This window comes from Xyrauchen texanus, chromosome 17 (assembly GCF_025860055.1).
Source record: "Xyrauchen texanus isolate HMW12.3.18 chromosome 17, RBS_HiC_50CHRs, whole genome shotgun sequence".
In the NCBI taxonomy this organism is placed as follows: domain Eukaryota; kingdom Metazoa; phylum Chordata; class Actinopteri; order Cypriniformes; family Catostomidae; genus Xyrauchen; species Xyrauchen texanus.
The window spans coordinates 37,979,682-37,997,880 of NC_068292.1; the positions used below are offsets into that span (position 1 = coordinate 37,979,682).

Below are 18,199 nucleotides of genomic sequence, written 5' to 3' on the forward strand. Positions count from 1 at the left end.
GGGTTCCTGTGTCTGTAAAGGTTGAAAACTCTTCCATTAGGGGATGAAATAAAAGAAAGCCAAACATCAGACATAAGCAAAGCAACTCGACTAACAAAAAAATGTTCACACATGCATGCTTAATTTTTAAACAGCATAAAGTCCTGTTCACACCAAGTCCACTACACAACTTCAAAGTATAAAATATACAAATAGTACATTGCCAAATTTTGTATCATTCTCTGAAAATGACAACCTAAATTAATTCAATAATACCTGAAGAAACCCAAATAATCAATAACTAAATGCAATAAAATTACCTAGTTTCTGAAGTATTTAATCAAAATGCATTGTTTCTTTTTAATGGATAGTTTCTGTCCTGGATGCTGATTGGTCACTATACAATAACAGACCTGTTAACCTGGCTTCTGTATATTACAGCGCAACATCCATAGAGGCCAACAATTAACCATAGCATGAGTTAGGTTGTTGATAATGGGATCTGCTTAATAAAATTATCTTAAATTAATATCTTAATATTAATATTGTGTAATATTTTATTATGTAGTAATAATTATGTAGTAGACATTTGTAGGACTATGTCTATGCCTGTCAGAGTAAATTATTATTATAATTTGTTTTAACTATCGGACAATTAGTCAGTTATCGGCCTCTCTCTCCATCTACGTTTGTGCATTAAATGCTTGAAATTAGTTTAGCAGACAAATGGTGCCTACATATAAGTTTACCTAAAATTGTAATTCCCCCAGTTATTAGTACTTAATGTTTTTATTGCTGAAAATCTGGACATGAATAGGCCTTAACTTGCCTATAGACCTGTTAAAACCTAGAGGGCTACCATATAGCTTTCCATCAATACAGGAAAACAGGCTGTGCATACATACAATGAGAGGAAAGAAAGAAAAAAAGAGGAGAGAACAGGTATCCCTCAGGGGAACCTGTGGGAAAATAAGAGTATTATGATGTAAGAGGAGCTTTAAAAAAACAAGCATGAGGTTAGAGGATAATAGCTACCTTGAATTAGGTTTCAATACTTTTGCACTATCCGAGTGCATGGCAACAGCTTTCCACATAGCAGTTTTGGCCATCTCATCAGATATGTTAACCACAGAGGGGTCAATGCTGCAGAAAAGACAAATCAGAGCACTTAAAGCTGGTCACATATACAAACTATTCCCAAGACTGGAACACACTCTTTACTCATTTTCTGATTACCAGCACAGTGCTTGATGGCCATTTAATTAATAAAGCATGATAATCCAATCACATTTACCAAAGAAAATCTTCTCAGTGCAGACCTTGCATTTTATTTGAGAGATGGCAAATTTAGAATGATTAATGCGGTTTTAATGTTGTTGTTGTGAGGATGTTTTCATGGAAAAAAGGTGTTCTCCTACTTTGGACTCCTATAAGGGCAGGTTAGGTTAAAATGTTCCCTGTCATGTCAGTAATAAAAGCTTTGTCATGGAGTTGGAGTAATTTCCACCAACAGTCATAACAGTTCTTTGATTGCTTAGAGCTAGATATCATCTGGCCTCCTGGAATCATATTTTCGTTTACAAGACCTGTATATGAGCTCTAAGGTCACTTAAGATTTAAGACAAAATGGGTCACCTTCAGTGACAAAATCCTTGGACTGTTTGCTCTCAAAGCAATGTCAGCGTTCACTGGGCAACTTCAAACAAAACAAGGTTTAAAATGTCCTTAACCAATTGAGCTAAATTGCACATAAATATCATGTGCCACTACATAGTTAGATACATAAAAATATAATCATATTAATACTTATAATCATACCCTCATTATAAGGTTGGCGCCTAGACCGAGTCTGTGTTTACAGCCTACTAGCTTTTTTTAGCATTGCATATCTATCCATTTTCAACTCTTAATCTTTAATATCTGCCATTGTTTTGCACAAATCAGGATTCCCCCCCACATTATTCTCTTATAGCGATTCAACTGCATACATTTTTCCACTTGCATTCGCTTTCTATTTTTGATCGCAATTAAACTGCGTGCATTTTATCGTGTACACCAGTTTTCTCCTCTGTGTTACACGGAATATTGCATCGATCTCAAAGCACCGCTTATCAAGAACAACCATAACAACAAACAATTGCGGTAAGTCATGGTATACGCTCATATTATTGCTTCCTGCATTAAATGCCACATGTTTACTATAGCTTCTTCCATCAGCAGTGAGGGATTCACATGTGATAAATGTAAGGAATTAGTCAAGCTGACGGAGAAGGTTAATGAGTTAGAGACCCGCATCCGAACGCTAGTGGAGGTCAGTGAGAAAGAGAAGCCGGTAGATACTGTTTTGGATGCGGGTAGAACAGCGAGCAACACACACACTGGTTCCGGCTGTAGACCCCCCACAGCAGGGCATTTGGGTGATGTCTTGGGTGATGTCTCCATTCCAACAAAAATTTCAAAACAACAAAAGTCACAAAATGCATGTTAGATCCAATACCAACTAGGCTCTTAATTCCCTGTAATCTCAGAACCTCATCCTAATATTATTATCTCCTGCCTATCTTTAGAACATGTCCCAACAAACTTTAAAATGGCAGTTATCAAACCACTTATTAAGAAACCACAAATTGATCCTGGAGAATTGGCTAATTAGAGACCGATTTCAAATGTCGAATATACTACAAAAGCTAATGTCCTCCCAAATATGTTCATTTCTACAGAGAGATAGCATATATGAACAATTTCAGGCAGGATTTAGGCCACACCACAGTACAGAGACTTCCCTTATCGGAGTTACTACTGACTTGCTCTTATCATCTGATCACAGCTGCATTTCTCTTCTAGTACTTTTAGATCTTAGTGCTACCTTTGATAAGATTGATCACGATATTCTCTTGAATAGGCTAGACAATTATGTTGGCATTTGTGGACTTGCATTAGCATGATTTAAGTCCTATTTAGCAGACTGCTACCACTTTGTCTGTGTAAATGAGGAATTGTCAAATCAAACAAAAGTCAAGTATGGAGTGCCACAGGGATCAGTTTTAGGGTCTCAGCTTTTCGCCTTATATATGCTTCCCATGAGAGAAACCAGAATTTCACATTTCTCTAAATTAGCAGAGGGTATCAGTGAAATCAAATATTGGATGGCCAGAAATTTCCTTCTACTCAATTCCAACAAAACAGAGGTAACACTGTTCAGGATGCAGACACACTCACTCAGTTTAAGTCTAGACTTAAGTCTCATCTATTTAGCCAGGCATTCTTCATCACACAATTAAGCTGCTTTAGTTAGGTCTGCGGGAACCTGATCATGATCTATAACTCTGTAAAAAAATATAAATGGCATCTACACTAATATTATTGTATTCGTTTCCATAGACATTCTTTGTCCCCTCAACCTTGGGACTCATATCCTGAGGTCACCAGAACCTGCCAGATCCAGCTCCATTCCTGCTTGGTATCGGACTCCACTGCTACGTGTCTCTTAAATGCAGCTGGTGCAAGCCAGACATCATTTCAGTCTATTACGATGGACCTCAGTGGATGAACAGATGCCAAATCCAACCATAAGACATGGGATACTTCATATGCCATCGCCTGAACCTTGGACTAAGGATAGACCTCACCGAAATTACCGTCCGGTTGAACTGCGAAGCAACTCACTGATCTCGGGCAGAATCACCTTGGACTAATAATGGACTACACTCTTAAAATGGAATACATAGACTATCAATAAATTGCCAACAAAAGCCTGCATCAGCCAACTAACAAAGGACAATATGAACTTCTGCAGTTAATCCAGGATGAATTTCAAAGACTTTAGTCATTAATCTTACAGTTCTTACAAAATCTTTGTTTTAACACTGGCCCTTAACACTTAGATGAATAATTTTAAACCATGACTAGCACTGCACATAAATAAGTAATATTGGCATTATATTCATGCTGGTACAGAGACAGAGGGGAACTGGCCCCAACAGCGAGCCTGGTTTGTCCCAAGGTTATTTTTCTCCATTAAACAACATTTTATGGAGTTTTGTGTTCCTTGCAACGGTCGCCTTCGGTTTGCTCACTGGGTTTCTAAATACAATTATTACATAATTACTTATTTTTATACACACTTCATAATCGTATTTACACAATGATGACTCCAAGACTTCATAGATATTACGGTTTCATTTTCTGTTAATACATTATTTTCTGTAAAGCTGCTTTGAAACTATATGTGTTGTGAAAGGCGCAATACAACTAAAAATGGCTTGACTTAATCCCATTTTGTCATTTGTTTTAGGTTCTCAAACCAGTTTAGAAGCAAAGAGATGCTTTGAGAAGCAGAGGTAAGACAATTCTCTGATCTAAAGCCAGTGATGCTTGCCTGCAAACCACTTTAATTATTCACAAATAACAATGTGGATTATATTGGCAGCAAAGTGTACAGTTAAATATAGTGTTTGAGTCCGATAACTTGAATGTCAAATGGAAGTCACTGCTGTTGTAAATTCACGTTTCTAATGATTTTCATACAAAAAGATCCACACAAACATGGACATATCCAATTGCGAGGAAAATGTTTGAAACCTAAAGTGAAGTTTATTGGTCAGTGGAACAGCTGTCTGCCAATGCGATAGCCCTGGTTAATTTGCTGGACTTAATATTGATATTGCAGGGTACTGATTTACATTGGTTAACACATGGAAAGTTAATTACGATGTGCCTGAAGTTAACCATGAGTATTAAGCATAAAATGCATCTTTTCTGCATTGGGAGAGGATGAATTGTTGAATTAATCTACGCTAAGATGTATCTGTAGATTCTCACCACTGTAGTTTAATGCTCATTAATAAGCGAGCAGTCAGAGGAAGATTATTTAGAGGCTTGCAATCATGCACGCACACCGTGATGAAGATGGCCATGTTACAATATAAATACTCTCGTTAATCAAATGTAAGTGATATTTAACACCAAAAGCTATAAAGAAGGAATATGCCGTCACCAGAAATTCAGAATACAAGCAGGTCTGCGAGTAAACAAATGACCAACCACTCCATTCGTGTCTTCCTCGTATGAGGTGCCAGAAGCTATGCTGTCCGATCTGTCTCGAGAGAAACAGGTCAGATGAACTTACTGAATAGGTCACTGAATGGGCAAAGGCCAAAATAATTACAATAAAAATAAAAAAAAAAGAACAGAAATGAATGCCTTATCTACAGCATTTGAGAGACTTAGTGTGAAATTCTGCAATTCTAAAGTATTTGTGACCTATGAAGTATATCCCAACCTGACTTTTAGGGTCTTCACAGGGATGTCCAAGTGGCTATCACCATCATAAGGGACGTCTATGCCTTCTGCCTCCATCATGCGCTGTGCTTCCTAGGTAGACAAACATTTACTTAAACAACTTGTTTAAATATACTCTGCCATAATCTCGGTTTCTGGCAAGATATTGGAGATAAAATGCATGTGTTGACAAGACTGAGTTCAAGTTTAAATATTATATAACGCTTGTGACAGGGCAGAGGGCGGGGCTGGGTCGTAATGCTGCACACCCGGCCCCTAATTGAGCTAATCAAACCTCAGAGAGGGATAAAGGCTGACTGGAAGCTGCAGTGCGAGAGAGAGAGAGATATACAGGCAGCTGTCCGACACCTTTGTGTGTTTGTCTTTTTGTGTTTCGTTTTTCATTAAACTATTATTTATTTTATCACTGGTGCCAAAATCCGGGAAGGAGGAGGGATGTGCCGTAGTTAAGTTCTCGCCTCTACCATCCACCCCAAAGGAGCAGCTGCGGCCATCCACCGGAGGACGGAAGAACACAGCTGCCTGGTTGCAAAGGAATGGCCGCCGACCGCAAGGGGAGGAGGGGCTCCCAACCAACCGCCTGGTGCGGTTACCACTGCCAGGGGTGGGGGGGGAAGACCCCTACCGTCCACCAAAAATGTGGTAGGGCTTTCCATCCGCTAGGGGCCGGAGGACTGCCTTCTATCCACCTGGTGGAAGCGGGTGTCAGCCGCTAGATGGTGGAGGAGTGGCCGAGGACCAAGATACGGCATATCAGAGAACCGGCGAGTAAGTGTTTTGTTTTTTTTTTCATCTCTCTCTCTCTCTCTTCGCTGCCGCTATGTGTTGGCCTTTCCCTCTCTTTTAAATTTTACATTGGTTTTAGGGGTACTGCACTGTTACAGGGCGTAGCCCCTGTGTTTTTAATTATAGTTTTTTCCCTTCCCCTGTCCCCTCCCAGATTCAGGAAGGTGGGGATGACCTGCTGGCAGACGGATTAGAAGCCCCCTCCCCCCAAGGGAAAGTGTGTGTGTGTGTTTGTGTGGAGGGGGGGTCTCCCTGGCCTGAGCGAATGAGGGAGGAATGTGACAGGGCGGAGGGTGGGACTGGGTCATGATGCCCGGCACCTAATCAGGCTAATCAAGCCTCAGATAAAGGCCGACCGGAAGCTGCAGTGCAAGAGAGAGAGTCACCTTTGTTTGTTTGTTTGTCTTTTGTTTAGTTTTTCATTAAACTATATTAATACCGTCAAGCTGGTTCTCGCCTCCACCTTTCCATTAATCCCTTTACAACGCTTATATAAATATTGCAGAAAAAGCCCTCAAATGAAGCATTATGATTTTATAATTCAAAAATGAATTATATAAAAAAAATTCACCAAAAATCACTAAATTAACACTAAATTAACAGCCCCAATAATCAATATAATTATATTATTTAATTAAAAAGAATTATATTTAAAGTGAATTTGTAAATATGATAACTAGAAGAAATTTAGTTATATTTGGCCTATTAATAAATCAAGATATGTAAAACAAAGCAAATTAAGATGTTAAGTCATTCATATGAAGAGGTACAACAGAGCAAGCAAACCTTAAAAATGGTTTCAGTGTGCAGTATTCTCACAACAAAACGGTACCTCTTTTTCCTTTTTCTTTTTATCATCCTCCTTTTTCTTCTTGCTTTCTGGCATTAGGTCATCCAACCAGCTGAGTTCCCTATTCGTGAAACAGAAATCTAGAAGCTTCCGAACAAATACCAGAGCAAGAACCTAGAGAAGGCACAGGAAAAAGACCCTAATAAAAATACATGAAACAATGGATGATAAGCACTACAATCTCACAGACTGGGACAAAATTATTTTCCATTACTAAATATAATCTTTGAATAAGTGAGATCATATTTTATTCATAATATTTCATATAATACTGAATTTATGTATACCATCATAGGGAAGACCACAGCGGCAGCAGACACTTTGATGACCCACAGCAGCACCAGGCAGGTGAGTTGAACTATTGTGAAAATGTGAACCTTCCACAGGGGAACATATCTCAAGTAGATCAGGTCAGGCTGGTGCTTTGCAGGCATGCAAAACAGCTTAATCCGGTCAAAGAACTAAGTAAAATAAATACAAAAACAGCATGTTGCGCATCTCAAAGCCATCTGGCACATTTTTACTTTTTACCTTAGTTTGAGTTGCCTGTATGAAAAATAAAATCCACTTACTTGTATACCTTTAAGAGAGGACACACCCATGTAGAGGAACACTCCATACAACACGGGCATTGGTATAAACTGAGGAGCATTTTGAGAAACACAATGTTTTTAAAATATTTGCTATTAGTGCCGAAAAACTCTAAAAAAGTATGTGAATGCAGATGCTTCTAGTTCGATTTCAGATGTTGTAACACAACACAAGTTTATGTTGCATTCTCAGTGTTGCCGCAACTGTGTATTTGCATAGAGCATGTTTTTGGCCTTACTCTCTATTATGCACTGAAAGACTCTGGGACCATAATAAGATGCTATCTTACCTTTAGTATAGACGTCATAAAGACAGATAGACCCATAAGGACAAAGATCATGAGACCAGTGACCCTCTGCTCACGGATGCCCAGAAATTTTGGCTGCTCTCCTGGGGCAGAGCACTCTGACTCCACCTTCAAACTGTTGACGTGAGAGATGGATAGGACGGTGGCAGCAACGAACCAGGGCAGTCCCATCACAGAACACACACCAAGCATCACTGACACCACCAAAAGGTCAAGGTGATACCCGCAACCTTTCTGCATGAGAACACAATCATGAGCACCAGGAATGCTGCACTGCTCTGGTAGGCTGGATCACGTATAAAACTGACCTTGAGTTTGTGTTCTTTGCGGTTAATGATGACGGCAGTGATCTGTTGATCCATAAAGATCAGGATGGTGCACAAAAGGGCAGGAATAGCTGCTGCTAGTAATGTCCATGTGGGGTTGTCACCCAGAGGTGAGATCAGCCAGCCCCGATTCTTGGAGGTGGGCTATGGTTCAGAAGACAACAATTTACATTAACGCTCTCAAACCTTTTATACAGTATGCTGTCCAGCAAAAGTAAAACCCAGCAACTACACACTTTGTCAAAAATTTGTTATAACCAAAAACCAGGGTCAAAATTGGGTCTGGAAGACTAAGGATCTATTCTGTGACTATGCTCATTTTCTGGAAAAAAACAGAGTGAGACGTATTTAATTCTACATGTGTCAGGTAAATTTAGAAAACATTTTCATTCAGCCATTTCTCTTAGTATCAGTGTAGTAACTGCATTTTGGCTTTGTAGGGCAGTATAATGCAGTACTATTGATACAGATTACTTATGTAAAACTAAAGCATGTGGCTTTTAGGCTTAAAACACACACACACACACACACACACACACACACACACACACACACACACACACACACACACACGTTGGGTTTGCATGTTTTATGGGGACTTTCCATAGACATAATGGTTTTTATACTGTACAAACTTTATATTCTATCCCCTAAACCTAACCCTACCCCTAAACCTAACCTTCACAGAAAACTTTCTGCATTTTTACATTTTCAAAAAACATCATTTATAAACTGTTTTCCTCATGGGGACTGACAAAATGTCCCCACAAGGTCAAACATTTCAGGTTATACTATCCTTATGGGGACATTTGTTCCCCACAAAGTGATAAATACACGCTCGCTCACACACACCACACGCGCACCAGAGGGGTCAAATCAACAGTGAAAGAGATAACAAATAACAGAAACAGGGTGGTACAGAGTCAGAAAAACACTCAGAGGAAAAAGCTCTTTTTGTTGATATCTAGCTAGTAGCTACTGATCTCATCTTTCCGTTATAAAAGTAAACACTGGACAAGATAGGGGGACACAATGTTTCTAAGTTCAAAAACCCTAAAGCCAACCAAACCTGTTGACTTTGAGTTTAATAAATAATCGAATTAAGATATATTAAAGCAAACTAATAATAGAACTTAGCATTTTAGTACCTCAAAGCTGTCTGGGACATGTAGTTTAGGAGAGGGGACGCCCACCAAGTAATCAACCAAGACCATGATCATGATGGTCAGAAAAATTGCAAAGTCACTGATGGTAGAGCGGACCTGCAAAGCACAGAAACTAAATGTCAGATTAAAATGACATCGTATCAGCATGTGCTCAGCCAGAGGAGCAACTCCACTCACCTTAGTGGGAAAATAATGCTTGGTCTTGAACTGCTTGAGGAAAGACGACAGGAAGAAGGTGGTGAAAAAGAGAATGACAGACCAGAACAACACATCAGGGATGTACGGTCCATTATGACTACAAGCAGGACCCACAAACTCGCCATGAAGTGCCTTGCACATCTTTAATAAGAAAGAGAAAAAGAGAGGGAACAGAAAAGAGAAAAATTAAAAGGGTTTCAAATGAGATATGTAACATATTCAACAACAAATTAAAGAACAGTTCACACAGAACATGTTTGTATTCCGTTTTGTTTTTCTATGTAAATATGCACTAGACGGACATCTTTAAGCGCTGCACAATGTCTTTGTTTTTCCTGCATATTGCACAGGAGTGGCACATTTTTAGATGCCGTGTCAACAAAAAAAAGATACTTTAAAATACATCTTAAAACATCTGCATTCTGTTCCATTCATTGTGCTTGTCTAGTGCAAAAACACATTCAGTCTGAACACCCCTAATAACTGTAAATAAATGAATTAATCCTGAATAATTTCAATTCTTGAATATGCTGAGATCTGCTTCTAAATTTACACTCACCAACCACTTTATTAAATAAACCAGTACACCCACCTATTCATGTGATTATCTAATCAGCCAATCATTTGGCAGCAGAGGAATGCATAAAATCATGCAGATATGGGTCAGGAGCTTTAGTTAATTTTCACATCAACCATCAGAATGGGGAAAAAAATGTATCTCAGTGATTTGGACCGTGGCATGATTGTTGGTACCAGATGCGCTGGTTTGAGTATTTCTGTAACTACTGATCTACTGGGATTTTCACACACAACAGTCTCTAGAGTTTACTCAGAATGGTGCCAAAAACAGAAAACAACCAGTGTGTGGCAGTTCTGTGGACGGAAATGTCTTTTTGATGAGAGGTCAACGGAGAATGGCCAGACTGGTTCGAGCTGACAGAAAGGCTACAGTAATTCAGATGACCGCTCTGTACAATTGTAGTGAGCAGAATAGCATCTCAGAATGCACAACACGTCGACCCTCAAGGTGGATGGGCTACAACAGCAGAAAACCAACATTGTGCACTTTATTAGGACCATAGTGTTCCTAATTAAGTGGTCAGTGAGTGCATGTTTTCCTTTCAAAATGTAATGCATTCAGTCTTAAAGAAGTCCTCTGGTGGTCTTTTCATTAATGTTAGTACTACTGAAGTTGTAGTAGGTGAAGCTAAAATGTCAAATAAGGTAAATGTGTTAAATATATTGTACATATTTAGTCCAACAAGTTAACATGTAGACTTTGGCAGAAAAGCTTACCGGTACATCTAGCTCAGTCCAGTTAATGGAGTCAGACGTAAACCCTGACTGATTCCATGACTGTACCATCTCCTGCGTGGTATTGTCTGGAGGTGAACACTGACACCTGAAAGAGAGCAAGAACGAACGGGACAAGAAAAGCTGATTTAGTTTGCTTCCTTCACCATAGACGCATTACATTACAGTGCTGCACCGAAACAGGTATTTAAATTTAAATTTAGGTATTTACATTTCTTGTGCATGCAGGTTGTTTAAAATAAGCGGCAAATCTGAAAACCAGCATTTCTCAGTGGGGCTACAGCTACATTTACACACTTTCTGAATACCCACGTGACGAGAAATACCAGATTACACTTTTCCGTACTTGTAAAAAGTGAGGTTGTCTAAAGCATCGTGCATGTTGAAAGGGTATATCTCTCCTAGGTAGAAGAGCTTCTCTAAGGCTTCATATATGAAAATTATGCAGATGAGTGCAGCGAAGGCCTCCTCTGTGAATCGTGTTATGTAGCACACTAGAGAGCTGGCATCCGTGGCAACCAGCAAAAGGCACAAGAAGGCAGTCCAAAGGCCGATGCTAGTGCGCAGAGAGAGGTAGGATAGACCATATTCACTGAGGAGAGAGAAACAGATATCACTTTGGATAAAAGCAATTGCTAAATAAAGAAAAAAAAAGTAAATGTAAATATCATCTATGGGATTCAAATATATTTAGCAATTTTTTCCCAACAAGTTCAAAATACAGGAAGAAACAAAACAATATTCCTTATCCATTTATCCGATAAACAAAATATTATATTAACACCACCCTGGTTTTAAAAGCAAGCAGTTGTGCATTTTCAGATTTGCACTGGTTCACACAAACACTTTTTACTTTAAAGAAGAAAAACTTGTTTACAGAGCACAACTCAGACAAATATCCGCACCAGTAGATGGGGCTATAGTCATTTAAAACAAGAACTTCAGCAGAAACGTTAACCATGCATTTTTAGGATATGCATGGTTACTTTTTGCACTTTATGCACTTTTTATAAAATATTTGACTATATTTATCAATAGATTAAAATATAGAAGGCATTAAGACTTAAAAGCAATTCACAAAATTGTCCCATTTTCTCAGCACAAATTCTAAAATGTCAAAGCAAGTGCCTAAGGGTCAGAATGAGGAATGTAGTGACACTCCATTCCCACCTGCAGAATTTGAAAAGAATCTTCTCGAAAACTAGAACTGGCCCAGTGCTGCCTAAAATAGTGAGTGGCTGCCCAGCAAAAAGAGAGAAGGCCACACCAGTCAGGGAAGCTCCAAACAGAGACTCAATGGCACTCTAAGACAAACGCAGACAAAAGGGTTGTTATGAAAATTGTGGGACAGGATATAAAGCTTCTTCTGTGGAAGTATAAATGAATATTTTAATGTTCAAGTGATAAGGAAGGTCCAAGCCACATGAGTCCAGGCAGTGAATCTAAATATTGTTCAGATTGTCTTCCAAGAGCTTTAATGATACATAGCCCTTTCTTGGCAAAGCGAAGCCTAATTGTCAGACTCACTATGTTGTTTTTGGTGGCTTCCCCTAGAAGGCCTCCAAAGGTGATAACGGGGGACATGCAGGCACAGTAGAGGAACAGAATGGAGGCCAAGCACTGCAGGCTGAGAGCGTCCCGCACGTCACTCCAGTAAAACTGAGCTTTTCGCTTCAGGTCTAGCACCAGACCCCCAAATATCCTAAAAGCAAATATTATACATTATTAAATAATATAATAATGCTTTATATTACAGCTTATAATCTGGTTATATGGTCTCACATTCAATTGTAGCCACAATTATAGAATGTTCTAACGGTTAACTTTTCATGTTTTACATTCAGATGTTATAATGCATTATAACACATGAACGACACCAAATATCATGTGTTATAATGCATTATACCATGTGTAACCATGAACAGGTAAGTATTATAATGTATTAGAACTGTTGATATTACTTGTGAAAAGATAATTAATTACAATGTGTACTGTAATGCATTATGAATGCCTTTATGCATTACATAAACAGGCTTCATAAACCTTATTCACGCTAGTGCCATCTTTGATTTTTAATGGGAATGACAACGAGGCTGAGAGGGATAGACTTACCATCTCTTCAATGGCATGCACAGTATAAACCTGTAAAAAGCTCCTTGAATACATCTGATTTTTAACATCTCATGTTGTCTGGAGTTTTTTGTCTACTGAATGTTCTCAGAAATATCTTTTTTCAATGTTTTGTGCACGGAACAATCCAATTTAAACTCAAAGCCCATTGCAGAGACTGTATGTCTATCCCTCACAGCCTTGTTGTCATTCCCATTAAAAATCAGAGATGGTGCTGTTGTGAATCAGGTCTATAGAGGGTAACATTTCTAAAAACAATTGCATTGCTATTACATTACTACAAGTGATAGAAATGAAACATGACAAGTCACAACATGTATGGAAATTACATATATGGTTCTCATTTAGTTCTAATGGCTACTCGGGTACTCGTGCTGTATTTTCAAAAGATCTGAGTCTCTTAAAACTTAATGGACGGATCTCTTACACAACCATATCTGGGTGGCTATTTAAGCCGCACATCAAAGGATGAAAGGCTTGCAAAATTTGCACTATAAAACATTTTTACCCCCTTCATCTAATGCTCGTTTAATAAGGTCCCCAATTTGTCCCTTTCTGAGAGTCTGCCGTTCTTCATCAAAAGAGACTTAAGCAAATCCAACATTACACCATCCTCTTTATCCCTAATACTGTGTTCACCTTTGATGCACATTAATCCATGTCCTTAAAGCCCAGCCACCTTAATGACTTAATGTTAGAGTGTGCCATGCCAGCACATTTCATTTATATAATCCCATTAGATTTAGATCACCATATACGGCAGAACCTCATATATATTTTGCACCTCATATGGATCCAAACACATACCTACTCTATATGGCCAAATGTATGTGGACAACCTAATATCACACCCATATTTGCATGTGGAGCATTTAGTCTCAAAACCATAGCCATTAATAATGAGTTGGTCCTCGGTAACAGGTGACTGATTTCATGAATGTTGCTGATTCCAGTAGCAACCCTTCTGGAAAGATTTTTCACTATATTTTGGAACATGGCTGCGTGACTTTGTTCTCATTCAGAAGAGCATCACTGAGGTCAGGCACTGATGTTGGGCTACGAATTCCAATTAATTCCAAGGTGTTCAATGGAGTTCAGGTATAGCCTTTGTGCAGGCCAGATAAGTTCTCCCCACTACACAAATTATTTCTACACAGGGCTTACTTTGTGCATAGGGGTATTGTCATACTGGAACAGAAAAGGGCCCTTCCCAAACTGTTGCAATAAAGTTGAAAGCCAACAATTCTCAAGAATGTCATTGTATGCTGTAGCATGAAGATTTGTCGTCACCCTAATCAAGGAGGCCCATAAATTATAAGGGGGTGTCCACATACTTTAAGTCATGTATTGTATTTTAAAAAGACTTTACTCCCAATTCGACTCTCACAGTAAATTACATAATGGGTGATCTATGCAGAAGGTAAGGCTATATAAAAATGGTCCAAATTTGACAAGCTCTGACCGTCCTGTCCTCTTAAGTTCAGGCCCAGTATGGTGCTCCTCTTCTTTGATAGTTTCTGACAATAGTGAAGAGCCATTTGGCATGGAAGGCATTTTCCTCTTCTCCTGTGGATGCAAAAATAAAAGGCCACAAATTTCAGACTAGAACATCGTATTCAGGAACTTGAATCTTTATTTATTGCCATGAACACATTGCAACAAAAATCTACCTGGAGCAACCTTGAGGACTCAACCATGCCTTGCTCAAGGGCACAATGGTGATAACTCATGGAAAACCTTATGATTTCCAGCCCCGAGTCTTAACTACTACACCATACCACCTCTAACCCCTTTATACTATATATTCCACATCTCTCCTGAGATGATTCCAAAAGTATGGAGTCTCACCTGAGATGGGACACTCTTTGGTGGCTCGATTCGTATCGTAGGGTCCCACTCTCCTGGGGGCAACACAGTCACCTGGTCCAAAAACTCATCTATGCCAGAGAGGAGGTCATTCCTGTCTTTGGCTTTGTATGCCACATCATGAAAGATCTGTCATGGTGTAATAACAAAAATAAATTTAACTTTTAAATTCTCCAAGAAAATGTACAAACACAGACACAGCGCAAGTTTCCAATAAGGCCTTTTATTTCATTAAAAACAAATTACAAAACTGAGGACATGTAGTTTAGGTAAAGGCATTTCATAGAAGTATGTGTTAACACATTACTGAAGAGCCTGTGCCCCTTAAAGGGAGACCCAATGAAATCAAAATTGGCTTTATGTCCATGTTTATTGGCTTTGAGGTCATCTAGTGTACTCCCTAAAAGATGACAAAACTAACCTTTAGTACATGTACACATTTTCAAAAAATGGTCTGGTTTCCTTTAAGAGAAAAAAAAAACATTATAATAAAAATAACCAGACTCATCTTGCACAAAAGACTTTTATCCAATTAAAAATTTAGAATGGGAAATGTAACTAAAAGGAATGAGCAGCACAATTACCATTTGCGTGCACAAGGATGTTTCAATTCGTTTTTTAGATAATGGTTTTGTACCTGGAAAAATGCCACTCAATCCAGTGCCCAAGGCACCCCATGTAAAATCTTTTAATGACTTTTGACCCATTGCACTTACATCAGTTGATAGCCAATGTATGGAGCGCATAATATTGCAATATATTGCAATTCGCTTATCAAGTTAATCAGAGCACGGTAGATGCCTCTCTCACCCTCTTGAATAAAGTCCAACGTCATCTGGATAAAACTAATAACTATGTTAGAATTATTTTTATGAACTTTTCATCCCCCTTTAATATGGTTCAGTCTCATCTTCTCCTAAAGCGCTTATATGATTTAAGGTGTTAGTAGCTGGATGGTTTCTTGGATCGAGTTTGTATCAATAACATTCAGTCTGATTGCCTGGTCTTGAATTCTGGTGTACCTCAGGGATGTGTATTATCTCCTCTGTTGTGTTACGTTTATATCAGTGTAATGACAGTTATCTTTCCCTTATAATGTATGCTGATGATATGGCTCTGGTTTCATGTCAGGAGGAAATTAACATCCCTTCTTATATTAAGTATATTGATAGTATTGTCCTTTGGTTTAAAAATTGTTTTTTACATCTTAATATCACAAAGACAAAAAAAAGAGTAATATTTTGAGAGTCAAAGACGAGCTGGAAGTATAGGCCCTACTTATAAATCATGTCACATAAATGGCCAAGATGTAGAGCGGGTCTCAAGTTTCAAATATCTAGGTATGATAATTAAGTAATGTAGATTATATCCATAAGAAGGAATTTCCATGGTTTATAGATCAATTATTGAAAGCATTCTTACATTTAATATTGTTTCATGGTATGGAAACAAAGGAATAAACTCTCACAAGTCATTAACCAGTTAAATAACATCATTGGACAAAAACAATCTATGCTCCAGGATTTATTTTTTCAATTCATGGGAAAAAACGGCAATTGAGATATTTAATGATTACACGCATCCCCTTCACTCTACTTTTGAGATGCTCCCATTAGGGCATATAATTTAAATTCCTATGGCCAAAAGAAATTTATATAAAACAAAACAGTTTGTTCCAATGGCAGTGATTATTTTTTTAATTAAGATGATGGTTGGCACTATGGTATTATTATTTTAATTGGTTGTTTGATTAATTTACTAATGTTATTCTGGGATGCTTGGAAGTGTGTTTAAGAATCCTGTTTGCTTTATCTTAATCAATTTTGTGTTTATGGGTATTTTGTGTTAATGTGTAAATACTATGTGTGTATGTATGTATGATGTTAGCATCAAAGACAAATTTCTGCTCTGTGACAAACAGAATGGATAATAAAGTTTAAACTTAACTTAAAGCCCATTGGATATTTAAAAAAATAAGACAACCCCTTTGAAATGTCTTGCCCAAACTTTCGGTTTCAATAGGAAATATCTTAACACAGGAAAGAAAACTGTATGCTCATCAAGCCATTTCATGGGGTCTTTAAAGATCACAACAAACAGATTCTGATCTTTATAGAGCTTGTCCCACTTCCTCACCTCATCTGTCATTAAAGTAGCTATCGATCGACCAATCTCGTGGTATTGTGCCCCTTTACCGAAAGGCCCCAGCAGCAGGAAGAGAAACCTGTAAAAATGACAGAAAATAAAATTATGAAGGCAAAGAGGCTTCACACATTTTCCTTCATATTGGTGCCTTTTCAGGGGTGGCTGAGTGCTACCTGGTAGGAACAGGCACTTCAGTCAGTCCAGTGAGGAGAACAGCAGGTGAGAGTCGAATAAAGGCGATGATCGGACACTCAAGAAAATCTACTTCCCCCACCAAAACATTTGATGCTTCAGCGCCTGGAGGAATTTTCTTCATGAAATTCATATCCACCTAAAAGAGTCAAGAGTTCAGAGAAGCAGTGCTGAGCTTTGACATTCATCGTGTGTAACTCTACAAACTTCAAGAATTGGTCAGTGGTTTACAGGGTATATGATGTTGTAGTTCCACATTCAACAGTAGTGCAAATACGGAGCTAACCACCAAGTAAAAAAGGTTGGCAGTCTATTTAGTCTACTGGCATATCTGTGCAGAATATTTGGTAGGGCGATTTATTTCTGGCACCCATAAATGATTAAAAGACAACGCAACCCAGCTACTGTTAAAGGAATTCCCACATCATTCACTCACCATTTTGCCATCTCAAACTCATATGATTTTCTTTCTTCTGTGGAACACAAACAAAGATTTTTGAATGAAATATTAGGTGTTTATATTCATTCAATGCAAGTCAATGGGGTCCAACACTTTCAAGCTCCATTAAGGATGCTCTTACATGTACAAACGCTCTGCACATCTGAGGCAGAGTAATTGAGCTTCAAACCATGATCACACCAAGGAGATTGCAGATATGAAGATTTTTAGTGAAAGAGTGTTACATTTTGGTCTGTTTCTAACCCAAAATTGATCATATAAATTCAGAGGACATGGATTGAACAACTCAAATAATGTGGATTACCTTTATGTCCTTTCTGGAGTTTGAAAGCGTTATAGCCGATTGACTTGCATTGTATGGACAAAAAACACTTCATATCTCCATCAAAATATCTTCAAGTTCCGCTGAAGAAATAAAGTCAAATGAGTTTGAGATGGCATAAAGGTGAGTAAATTATGAGAGAATTAACATTTTTGGATGAACAATTCCTTTAAACTCTAGTAAAAGGGATAGTTTACCCAAACATTTAAATTGTGTCATAATTTGCTCACCCTTGTCATTTCAAATCCATGTGACTTACTTTCTTC

The 18,199-nt window shown here is 38.3% G+C and overlaps 1 protein-coding gene across 7 annotated transcripts in view; it reads right to left on the minus strand.

Annotated features, from left to right (window-relative positions):
- LOC127657928 (sodium bicarbonate cotransporter 3-like) overlaps nucleotides 1-18,199 on the minus strand; it is a 64,973-nt gene that overhangs the window by 2,441 nt on the left and 44,333 nt on the right. For 3 of the 7 annotated variants that reach the window (XM_052146923.1, XM_052146925.1, XM_052146922.1), the window contains 18 exons: nucleotides 17,133-17,290; nucleotides 16,951-17,038; nucleotides 14,797-14,943; nucleotides 14,411-14,514; nucleotides 12,346-12,520; nucleotides 11,989-12,122; nucleotides 11,165-11,410; nucleotides 10,801-10,906; nucleotides 9,484-9,645; nucleotides 9,289-9,402; nucleotides 8,123-8,284; nucleotides 7,797-8,048; nucleotides 7,489-7,557; nucleotides 7,204-7,377; nucleotides 6,899-7,030; nucleotides 5,261-5,352; nucleotides 4,976-5,074; nucleotides 1,015-1,122 (listed from right to left, as the gene is read on the minus strand). In XM_052146923.1, coding sequence (XP_052002883.1) covers nucleotides 1,015-1,122; nucleotides 4,976-5,074; nucleotides 5,261-5,352; nucleotides 6,899-7,030; nucleotides 7,204-7,377; nucleotides 7,489-7,557; nucleotides 7,797-8,048; nucleotides 8,123-8,284; nucleotides 9,289-9,402; nucleotides 9,484-9,645; nucleotides 10,801-10,906; nucleotides 11,165-11,410; nucleotides 11,989-12,122; nucleotides 12,346-12,520; nucleotides 14,411-14,514; nucleotides 14,797-14,943; nucleotides 16,951-17,038; nucleotides 17,133-17,290 — 2,522 coding nt within the window. The remainder of the gene's footprint in view (nucleotides 1-1,014; nucleotides 1,123-4,975; nucleotides 5,075-5,260; nucleotides 5,353-6,898; nucleotides 7,031-7,203; nucleotides 7,378-7,488; nucleotides 7,558-7,796; nucleotides 8,049-8,122; nucleotides 8,285-9,288; nucleotides 9,403-9,483; nucleotides 9,646-10,800; nucleotides 10,907-11,164; nucleotides 11,411-11,988; nucleotides 12,123-12,345; nucleotides 12,521-14,410; nucleotides 14,515-14,796; nucleotides 14,944-16,950; nucleotides 17,039-17,132; nucleotides 17,291-18,199) is intronic. The other 4 variants (XM_052146927.1, XM_052146926.1, XM_052146924.1 and 1 more) reach the window with 2 other exon arrangements.